Raw genomic sequence first — 12,155 nt, forward strand, 5'->3', positions numbered from 1 at the left:
CCTGAGTTGGAGAGGAAACACAAGCTAATAATAAGGTCATCCCATTTATTTTCTGGAGTCCTTATTGCGTAACTAAGCACGGCACTTTAACCGAGCACGTTGCTGAACACTGATCTTTATTAACTGAGCTACTAAGTGATCTCTAGAGATGTGGTATCTACCCAAGAGAAGCACTAATAAAAAGCACATTTCTGATACTTCTTCAAATCTTATTCTGTGAGGTGAAATGTGATACCAGGAGTATTTAAGGTTGTATTTGAAAGTAAGCATCTAAGACACAACAGGAAAAACAGCAGTGTCTTAAAAAAAGTGCTTTAGTTATTAATCTAATCTACAAAATGCCACTTCACAAATACTTTGAATGTCAGTCCATTAGCATGAAAGTTCCGGAAGCATGGAGAAAAACAAGCAGCAAATCTGCAAAAGTAATACAATAACAGTATACACATTTCTAGATAAGAAGTTTGGTGTAAACATGGGCTCAATTGCTCTGCACTAACACAAATAAGAGGTCAAATCAGTAGTGCATGAAAACATTATGAATTGCAAGCAACAAAACCAAAAGTCTCAACTTCCATTCAGTGCAAGTCTACTGAATACATTTGAAGATTCCCTTAAAGAATATAAATACCATTTGGAACTACATATGAGAAAAGTTACCTGTAACTCCTGTTCTCTGATGGTGTACATCACAGAGAAGACACTCTGGGTCCGTGCTCTACATGCACATGACCAGCAGGAGTCCCCTAGCTAGTCTTTGGCTGCTAAGCTCTAAAAACACTTTTTTAAAAAATATGTACATAGTAGACAAAGATAAACAGCACGACACAAAGTAACCACTTTTTAGAGAAACCTGGAAGGTAAGAAACAAGTGCTGCATGGACAGGAAATCTGACAGTTTGCACAGTGGCAAGGCTCTTATTACTGGAAAAAAGTCCATGACAGAACAGGGCTCCTAGCAGAGATCACTACTGCTGGCCACCAGCCAAAGACCTACCTAGGGGACCTCCTCCCACTAGTAATTCATGCATGGAGCCACAAAAGCACAATTATGTTTATTTTTATACTGCTGTGACAGCCACCTTTAGAGAAGTACTGAGCTTCGCTGAGCCAGCTGGTCTCAGTCAAAGGAGTTCCTCAAGATTTCCTGCATCTCAGAAGCAATCACCTAGTACCCAAAGACTTCTTTCCTACAATTTAGCATTAAAAAATATTGTCTTGATAAAAACAGTACGTCCAGATAAAGAAGAAGCTGTGAAAGACAGTTTCTGGGTTTTCTCACTACTAAGTGTACAGGCTTTTTTTCTGATTAGAATCCACTTCCTGATTAAGTTCTGAATATATGCAGAGTAGAAAAGTTCTGGCTTACAGGAAAAGGTAGCAGTGTTTAGTGTAACACCCAGTAGAGGTAAGACACACTAGCTCATGTACAAGTCTAAAAACAGAACCTAAATTCGTCAAACATGCTTGCACCTTTTTTAGTCTGCATACAGTATAGACAGAACACGCAGTGGAGTTCTGTGTTGTAGGTAGAGCTAGTCTCTAAAATCTTGGCTTACAAAACCATTTCAATTTTGTCTTCACTAGAAAGCCAGATATATAATATAGTGTCCAGAAAGTCTTAAAAATTACTACTTCTCACACAAATCCTGTGAAAGAAATACCACGTTTCTCTCATAATAGTTTAAAATCTATTGAAGTCAAGAAACAAAGCTTTTAAACTATTAAAACAACTAGTTAAATACAGATTCAGAAAATATACACATGTATATATATTTTCTGAATTCTGATTTTCAGAATCATACTCTTATTATACCGCAAGGCAAAAGCGACTCCTGGAAATGCTTTTCATTAAGCAAAATCCTCTCCCTTCAGAACATCCTCAGCTCCCCAACAAGAAGGCAGCATGCACAGCTCTGACACCCCCCCAAGCCCTGCCCTGCAGAAAAAGGAGCAAGCCCTACACATTACCTGGGGTTTTGTAAACACACATTTAGGTTTTCCTTTTGCAAGGGTTTCCTTTGAGACAGCACAGTTCCTCTGGGCACCCTTGAATTACATCTAAAATAGGAAATGGCAAAATACCACCCTTTGCCTCAACACCAAAAATCAAGCCTGTGGGATTGCACCTGATGTTCAACAAGCCATTAGATGTGCTAGGAAACCAGTAAATTCTTGCCTAGATATTAATTTTGAAGTACTTATGAATACTTAAGTTCCAGAGCAAGGTCTTCACTGAATAATACCTTAAGTAGGTGAGATGAGTTCCACCTTGAAGTTCTTCATTGTTTTAGGCTTTAAGATAAAGATGAATTCTGATTGACTAAAGGTCTCGGACACGAGCTCAGATATGAAAACCCTGCATTAAGCATTTCGAACAATTGGTGATTAATGTTAGCCTACATGCATGTGATTTGGGTGAAGCCATACTAGACTTAGTTGATTGTGTATATTTCCATACCATTGTACTTGGGAGGCAGAAAAATCCCAACAGGTACTTTAACAGAAAATGAAACATGAGAACTATAAATACGTGGGGTGTTTTTGAGAAAGTAGTACTCTACCTGACAACTTAAGAGAAACAAATTTACCCAAGAGCAGCTTTCTCTGCTTGGTGGGGGTCCTCTCAGAATTGTATCTGGAATTACTATTCTCCAAGACTGCACTAATAGCCAAGTTGTCACAGAAAAACATCTTTTCTTCCCTCCAATAAACATGCTGAGCAATCCAGGTTGCTCTGCATTTTAGGCAGTTTTATTTGAAAAAAAAAATGTACTTTGAAAATCTTCTCCAAATCTATACGTATTCAGATTAATACCTGATGAAGACAAGGGTGCAAATAACTAATTCACAAACAGTATGACTTAAGGCACCATTTCCTTTTCATACAGCTGAACGAGTGGACGTCCCCTAAACTGTTCGGCAGTTTAGAACACAGAATGAAAAGTGGTAGACCTAACTTATGTAAATTTTTATGACAAAGTCAAATTATGAAAATGATGATTAAAAAAATAGTAGGGGAATAAGTGTATCAATTCACTATTCTAATTGATAACATTACCACAAAACAGAACGGAGATAGTTACACACCCTGCAAGACAAATAGTACAATGGCAAATACATTTTTGACAACAAGGGTCTTAGAGTCAACAAAAAATATAATTTTGTAAGAATTTTATAAATAGATGTAAGCACACATTTAGATTGAGCTAAACTCAGAGCTGATAACTAATAGGAATTCATTAATCTGTTAGATCAACCCTATTAGAAAACATGCAAGCAAACTGCTATTTAGAGGATTGAAAGCATCCTTGAATGCAGTTACCTCTGTTCTGGACTGCTGTTAGGCTGCAGAGCTGAAGGAGCCTCTTCTGCACCTCCGCATTCTCTTCTACTACATATTTCAAGAAGCATCCTGCGAGGTAGACAATTTTCCTTCCTCACTTAAAAAAAGGAAAGTAGTTATTTTTTAAATTAACTTATAGGGACATTTTAGGCAACTGGAGAAAACTGGGAGACGGGTCCATATTTCACATGCAAATGGATCTTAGTCATGATTGCAACATGAAGATCAAGCACATGGCTCTAGACTTTAAAAACACTTAAATACGCACCAGTGTGTACATCCATTAAAACTTGACTGGATAAAAGGGCAGGAAATACAGTGATGACAATAAGACCAGAAAGGAAATAAGGAATGTGTGTGATGCCTCAAGTGGTAGCAATCACAGTCATGATCCTTACTATACATACCGATGGATTTCAACACTCTGAAGCCACAAGTATGCAAAATGGAAGAAAGTATAAAAGAAATTCCCTCAGAACTGGCATTGAAGTCTATCCATGAAACATATCAGTAGAATCATTAACTCATCGCCATCTTAAACTCCCTATAACTCCACAGTGAAATATGATGTATGGGTTATGCAGTACTAAGACTGCAGCCTCTTATTTCATGAACTTCTCAGAGACAAAGTGAAACAGTTCAGTGAAGAAAGCAGTACACTTGCACTATATAAGATATTACCATGTAACTAGGCAGCCTCTAAAGTCATTAGGCAATACTTCTGTTTTGACTCTAAATCAAAGTTTTTCTCCCTCTCTATTCCACCCTCTCCCACCTCAGTCACACCATTACGAGTGCACTAAGATACAAATTGGACCATGTACCTGCAAGAGATAGTTTTAAGGCAGCTCTGAAGTAGACACAAACATCAATCTTATATCTCTGTGGCAACAAATCTATTTATGCAAGAAGTCAGGAACATTTTAAAGCCACTCTCCTCTGATGATTTTCTTCCTATTCTTACAGTTCTCCTTTCAATGGATTGTTTAAATTTCAATGAATCCTCCTCTTTTCTCCATGCCTCCTTACATCTGCAGAGCCTGTAACAAATATTGTCTTTGTGCATTGCAATCTCTCATCAAGATCCAGTTTTCCCCATCTGATCTCCCCCATCTCATTGCCTTGATGCTCTTCATTTGTTCAAAATAAAATACTTGTCACCATCAGAACTCATCTCCTAATTTTTTAATTTTTTTTTTAAAAGGGGTAGTCTCTCCTATTATTCCTTCCTTTTTCATTTTCCGTTTGAGCTAAATTCAGAAACCACATTTTTTATCCTTCGCAGCTTTCCATAAATTAGCTACTGTGTTTATGATGCTCTTCCCCTCTACATCAACTCAACATCATCTATTTCTATGGCAGAAACCTATATAGAGCTTAGGTCTGAAAGCATCCACTTGACCTAACTGTCCCTTAATCTAAACTCCACAACCTCCCCCCTTACTCTCCACACTGTTTACTACTTCCCCTCCTCCATTTGTTGTTTTGGATACCTAGAAGTTGGTTTAAAAGAAAACCACATGAGCATTGACTTGGTGTGAGACCACATACCTCTCAGAGTATAACGGTCTTCCTATTAAGGACCTCACCCTTCAGCCTCCTGTGTTCCTTAATCTCCCCTTTTCAAACCAAGATCCCAGAGTCCCTGTTGCTAGAGGTGTTCAAGATGCAACTGAACAGAGTGCTCGATAACCTCATCTGGCCTCCCCTTCCCACAACAGGTTGGGCCAGATGATCTTTTGAGGTCCTTCTGCCCAGGTGACTATGATATTGCCTCCATTTGCACCTGATGTCCTTTTAAACACAAGAATTGAAGTGCTTACTCCACAGCTCAAGCTGGTAATTCTACAAAGGCAGGCAAGGAACTGCCACCACATGCTGCCTTTTCATGTTAGTTTTGCACCAGTATCAGAAGTCACAGCACTTTAATGTGTGTGTACTAAGGCATTTTACTAAAATGTAAAAAAAAGCACGGATAACTAATGCAACTGTAAACACTTACACAACAGGACTGCAGACCATATGAAAGCGTTCTACAATAAACTGGAGAGAGTAGATGTGTCATTTAATAAGTCAGCAAGGCACTACAGTTCCATGCCACATCAGTCTGCACTGAGTCACAATCCTCCTGTAAACTGTTTGGTTCAACTCCTCTAACACTTTCATTTGCTTACAAGCAGTGTGCAGCCTAAATGCTCCCTCCTCCATATTGAAAAACATCAGAGGTTAAGTCAGGTGCCAAAAGAGATGACATTTATTTATTGCTTTGATATCAAAGGATCAAAGCAAGAGTGACTGAAAGCTGTAACATTTCAATTCCTGAACCATTCAAAATGAGTAGCCCTTAGCTACTACCACTAATGAGATAAAGTAAATGAACTTAAAAGAGCAGCAATGTAACAACTAACACTGGGAAGTTATTGCTACTGAAATGCACTGGTATTTTTTCTAAGCAACTTCCCAAGACATGTGGACAACTTCTTTTCAATATTTAAAGCTAGAATAAGGACAGTTACTAGGAAATTATTCTAATAGAATGAGAAGGTTGCACGCCAAAATGCTACAGTACGTTCTGATTTGTCAAGATCAGGGCAGTGAAGGTGACACACCAGCTTCAATTCATACAGGCAAAATTATTTTTGCAGGTTAGACGGTTTGTAGCTTCTGTTTCCCTACAAAAAGACTTGATGCCAAATAAAGAAATTAATCATTAAATCCGAGATCGTAAGATCTTATTACATGAGATCTCAGCATATTAAATGGAAACGTGCTTTATTGCATAGAAGGATCTCAATGTTGACATACGTATATGGAATATAACCATATTCCAAGACAGTTACTCCTGAATCAAACACTTTGTAACAGAAGACATCAAAATTAAGGAGTTAGAATTCTAGAATAACTGGAAAAAACAATGTGCCACTAGAATGTGCTAGAATTCTGTTCAGAACAGATTTGATACCATCATCCATATCGTCAACAGTGATCACCCCAAATGTCTGATGAGTCACTCAAGAGCAGTGCCTGGCTGGCCTTCAACTTCTGTCTTCCATGCTCCTGGATAAGGGGACTGGAATGCCAATCCAAATCTAACAATTCCGTGCAAATTTAAAAAGATTAGCTTTGACGGGCAGCTCACTGTATGTTAAAAGAATAATTGTACATTAAAAGTGCACAATAACGTGCATCAGGGTCAAAGTTATTGAGTCGGTCTTCCATTAATAACCTTCCACTGAAATTAAGGCTTGATAAGGAAAGTCATATGTTATAGTAACTAACTGGAAATAAAATTTCAAAACAATTACTTTGGAAGAATGTCTCTAGTTAAAGCCTCACGCAGTACCACTTGCAAAGAACTCTGTTTGACAGTGTGTCCATCAATAGTGCTTATTTTACAAGTGTGGGAGGAGAATAAAGACATGTTCTCACCTTTTGAAAACAGCCGTTTCAGTTTTAGCATCTACAGTAAGGCTCAGTGTCTCCTTCATGCTGCCGTTCATTACTGTTTCAGTTATCTTGTCTGTGTTTTCTACATCATCCTCTCCATCTGAGCTGGCCTCCATAGCAACACTTACTGGGGCTAGATACACAGAAGTAATATAGTACATGGCTAGTTATGTTTCTATTTCATAAGCAAGCATACACGCCAGCCAATATAACTAGAACAATATTTCTGCAGTTTCGTACGCTTCTCGAATTCTTCCTTAGAGAGAAAGTCACTTTTTTGCAACCCCCACATACACATATATAGAGCATAAGTACTTCTTACAAATGGCTGAAGGAAAAGTCACATTTCGTAACTCTTTTTCATTTCACAAGCCACTTAAGTGATTTAGATTGACAATGGTTACTGTAACAGATTTGCCTGAACAAGCTTTTAGTAGGATTATAGTGACATACTATTTTTCCATACAGTCAAATTCATTACACAAGCCCATACAGTACAAATTTGACAATAAGCTTCCAAGTACAGACAAGCCTTTGGGAAGTCCAGTCTCCCTGGACTTCTCATCTGGACTTCTTGCTCTGCCTATTATTAATGTATCAAAAAGCTAATTAGCACGTTTGCCTTTAACCACTTCATACATGTAGAAGAAGAATTAGTGCACGCATAGTGAAGGTAGCTCAAAGGAATGAGCAAGAAGGGGAAATCTGAACACATTGAGGCTACTGGCCTACTGCCACATAGGAAAAGTCTAGAGGCTACCACTTCTCAGGCATTGGATCAGCTAACCAAGTGCTGCCACAGGTGAGGATTCTCTAACAGAACACACTTAACTTCTTCATAATGCTTTTCTGTTCATGATGTGCAGGCTTTTTAGAGGTAACAGTAACACTGGTTGTTGTTTTAAAAAGGAAACTAATTTAAAACAGTTCAGAGATTCTTTGCCAAGTTGTTTTCATTACCTGGCAGAACAGCAGCAGAGTCAAATGAGAGAGGTCTCAAAACCTAAATTTTAAAGTTCAGGGAGATCTTTCTCAGGCACAACACTTAAAATCAATCTGTTTGCATTTCTGAATGCAGTGTACTTACTCTCTAGTTGTGTTGCAAGAGCAGTTACATTTGCACTCAAGGGATCAATTGGGTCTGTGTTGTTTCCATTTCCACAGGAGAATTACTTCTTAAAGAATCTTTTGAGCTTCAAATACAAAGCAAAAAATCTTTAGAAACATTCCTGAATAGCAGAATGAAACGTTCTTAAAACAGCTTGATACAGAACTAAAATACTGTGAGGCCTAGAACTCTACTGAAACTGAACAACAGCAAGTTTGTTTGTAGAGGCTTGGGAAGACGTGCTAATCATAAGTTTAGTAATGCAAAATCCACCAGAACTGAGTTGACTGAGTATGTGTTTGGTGGTGGTTTTATTTTCACTTGTCCATTGCTACTTATAATCAAACCAAATAAAACAAGTCCCTGGTAAATAAGGCATACAAGTATCACTGGCTCCTTGTAGTGTTTCCAACATTTTTAACTGACTTTCAAGTTGCAAAGAGCACATTTAGAAAGATGGTTAAGTGCTGAGACTGCCAATGCAGTCATCATCCACTACACACGTGATTTTACTACTTCATCATATTACAGTACAGCCACAAGTTTTTCATTCTAAAGGAGTTCAAAAGACAAGACATGGTCACTTGAAACAATTCTCCCCATTTATACAATGTCTTTTCTATCTACTGATGTGGCGACTCGAAGTCTTCATTTTCTCAACCTGTAATTCTTATCAACTTATCTACCTCAAGCATGAAACAATACACTTTTATTTTGGAAAAATCATACTTTTATATTCAAGCTGTTTAATGCCCAGACAACACAACTGAGAGCCAGAGGTATAAGAGGAAGAGTCTGCTGACTGGAGAAGGAATCAGTTCTTGACCACTAGTATTTGGCAAGTGAAAATTTACATCTATATGATTAGGCACTTACACAGAGGACTTCACTTGTTTATGTAGAGTTCAAGCCAAGAAAGGAAACCATATCTCTCACATTCTCAAAACAGTGCAGAGCTGCCTAACCTAGATACCACAGCTGCAAAACCATACAGGTTTTTAAAAAAGAAAAAATCACCAAAGAAACAAAACACCAAAAAAACCCCAAGCTTATTTGTTTTATTACATCCATAAAATAGAATCATCATAGACGTTTTATGACTATTACATTCGATAGTTCATGTTCAACCATTCACTAGGTTCAGTCTACACTAAAAAATTAAAAAAAAAAAAATCACAGCCCAAATTCTGGTCACAGACCAATATTAAAGGACCCAAAATTTCTTTAGAAATCCTCTAAAACAATAACACACTAGGATCCATCCATTCTACAAAAGCCTGCTATGAGGTAGATCATACAAAGACATACTGTCATAACCCCTGGGGTCCTTTGGACACTGCACACCTTGTATTGCACGAGAACACTAACAAAACAGGCTCGGGTAGAGACGAGACACCCCAAGGAAACCAAATGGCAGCTGCCATTACATTTAGTAGCAAAGAACTTGCCCTAAATCACTAACATTCTTACCTCAAAGAGGATGTGAACTCTGAAAAAGAAGCCCAGCCAGTTTCTTTTGCTGGCATATGTTCTTCTGTACTCCATACATCAGACCCAACAGAGTCCAGACTGGCACCATGTGCAGTCTCCATTGGTACATCAAAGTTAGCTGACCAGTTTGGTGCTGAAAAAACATCAAGTAGTTCATTAGGAACAAATTTAAATAAAGAATACTCATATGTCTAACACACTGATTCTCTATATGCACATTCCAAAAAGAACAGCAAAATTCATAATAAGACTTCAAAGTACAAGCAGAAGAATCCTCTGTATACTGTTAAAAAATGAATGCATTCTGTAAAAGGGAAATTCTGCTAGTAAGGCAGAATTTTGAAAACAGTAACTCAGTATTCTGCTAAAAATGATACAGCTTATCTGAAAAACAAAACCAAACCATACTAGAACACAAATATAACCCCACTCTATTATTTAAACATCAACATTTGCTATAATTTTTCAAAGTTAATTTCTAAAATTAAAAAAAAAAATCTTAAAAGAGTTTTCATCTCTGTTTCCTATGTACATGTTCCTGAACATGGAACATGAGCATGTCAACTTAGGTACGGGCAGTCTCTAAGTAATTTCTCATACACTAATACCATTGCTAAGTTTCAGAAAAGTTTAGCAATTTTTACAACTTAAAATATTTTAAGGATTTTAAGTTTTGGAGCAACTGTGACCTAACAGCACCTAAATTAGGATAGGTCAATTCAAATGCTTCACCTACCCAAGGGAAACATGTTTTTCATTAACACTTACATACAAAAAAACAGGCTGAAAAGGAAGCTCTGACTAGCAATTAGAAATTCCAACCCAGGCAGAAATGGGAGGAGACCCACATGGATCAAAACTTGTTTGACACACAGATGCCAACGACAATCTGACAAAAGAAAAGAAAACCCTTAACTTTTCCTTCTATTTTAATTCTTTACAGTCTAGATAAACACAGGGCTTTTATCTACAGATTTTGCCAATTTAACTAAAGCCAGTTTGGTCTACTGTGACCTGAACGTGAAAACTTTTAAAGCAATTACATCAGTTGAGTTTACACATAAGAGTTTACTGACGTGCATCTTTCATTCACACATGAAACCAGACCAATGCAAATTCAGTTCGCTTTTGTAGGAAGTCTTTTTTAGAGTATTGCTAGATAAAAAGTTGGTCTGAAAAGCTTCCAGAAAAAATAACCATATTTTAGGTTTCGAGATTAACAATCTGTTAGTTTTGCGGGCATTCAAGACTTATAAATTATTACATTTCATCCTTCCCTTTGTGATTCCTCCTCTTTTTTTTTTTTTTTTCCCTCTTGAAGTAACATGAATTTTAGAGAGACTAAGTAACTTCACTTAAGACACATAAGGAATTCAAACTTTCCAACATTTGCATGCTCTATTGCAAGCAGTCTTAATGAAGTGATTTTTTCCCACTTAAAGACAGTTGGAATAAAAACAGTAAACACTGAAAACTCCTACCAAATAAGACCACTAGATCTAACGCTTTCCTATAAGTCAAAACAGCTGGGAGAAATGCTACATACATTCACTTAAGTCTACTTCCATTTTGTCCTCTGTATTGGTGTGCGATTCAAACAGGTCTTGTTTTGTTCCATCCTCTTCTTCAGAATCGGTACTTTCTTCACTGTCTGTACTGCCCGAACTTAAAATACAAACAGAGTTTACATTCTGTGTTTAGTAACAGATTTTGGGCACAAGAAAATACTCAACAGTTTGAAGCTGAAGAGAATTACAATAGCTGTGATTTCTGATAGACTGAGGTATAATTTGTTAGCTGCTAGCATTCCCCTCATTTATCTCTCAAAAAAACCAAGGTTTATGGTTTTTCACTTGGTCATGTAAAGAGGCTATCTTTTTTCCCCCCCATTTGCAAGTAAAAGACAGACTGGTTTTACACCTGCCATGCAAAAGGGAGCAGAAAAGGAAAGTAAGGAATCAGATCTGGGTACAGAGATTGTTGGTCTGTCTGGTCTCTTCACACTAAACAGGAGTGCTGAAATACTAAACTATCTTCAACACTAATCTAACAAGATAAAAGTTGATTTATTTTAAAATCTAACAAAGCTAACAAATCTATTTTAAAATCTCCCCAACTGCATTCCACTCCACGCTCTTTTAACTACATATATACTTTAAGCCCTATGGGCATGCCTCCCTTCCTTGTGAGTGCAACTAACAAAGCAAGGTAATGTGAGAAGGTAAGGATGTCCCGGAAACACATCACATTACAGTAACCACAACACCATCAGACAGTAACTTATTTTGTACAGGAAGTATTAGCAATGTGCATTTTGAAGGTTGCAAGGGAAGAAGTTGGGTTTGTGACTCAATCCACAAGAAGATCAGAAAAGGCAAGACTATCCAGGGACAAAGTTCAGTAGATATCAAGGCAGGCTGCACAGCCCTGAGTTTTAGGGACCAGATGTTTCTTTCCTGCAATGTAGCTTCCTATTTTCTCCACAACCACACTGGTACTGTAGAGAGGACAGCAAGGTCTACAGAAGTGTAGAGCTGGGCTGCCTTGTCCAAGGCAAGAATGCCTAAGTTGGCTTAAAAGCAGAGGGAAAGAGTAAGCAGCAGGAAAAAAAGCTACAAAACCTGAAACACAGGAAGAGCTGAGTAGGAAGGGCAGCTGCTGCCATAATCTTCAAATTATGTCTGGAAGACATAGACACCAGAGCCGTTCCTTTACTCATTTCTCCACAGAACGGAACTAGCTAGTGCTAACAGCTGGCCTGAA

At 37.7% G+C, this 12,155-nt stretch overlaps 1 protein-coding gene across 1 annotated transcript in view; it reads right to left on the bottom strand.

Moving 5' to 3' along the window:
- Window positions 1-12,155, bottom strand: part of PPP6R3 (protein phosphatase 6 regulatory subunit 3) — a 39,169-nt gene that overhangs the window by 1,593 nt on the left and 25,421 nt on the right. Inside the window, 8 exon segments of the mRNA XM_009986272.2 lie at window positions 3,326-3,377; window positions 3,380-3,406; window positions 3,409-3,443; window positions 6,776-6,926; window positions 7,881-7,943; window positions 7,946-7,986; window positions 9,372-9,525; window positions 10,939-11,057. Coding sequence (XP_009984574.2) covers window positions 3,326-3,377; window positions 3,380-3,406; window positions 3,409-3,443; window positions 6,776-6,926; window positions 7,881-7,943; window positions 7,946-7,986; window positions 9,372-9,525; window positions 10,939-11,057 — 642 coding nt within the window.

Source organism: Tauraco erythrolophus, chromosome 6 (assembly GCF_009769465.1).
Source record: "Tauraco erythrolophus isolate bTauEry1 chromosome 6, bTauEry1.pri, whole genome shotgun sequence".
In the NCBI taxonomy this organism is placed as follows: Eukaryota; Metazoa; Chordata; class Aves; order Musophagiformes; family Musophagidae; genus Tauraco; species Tauraco erythrolophus.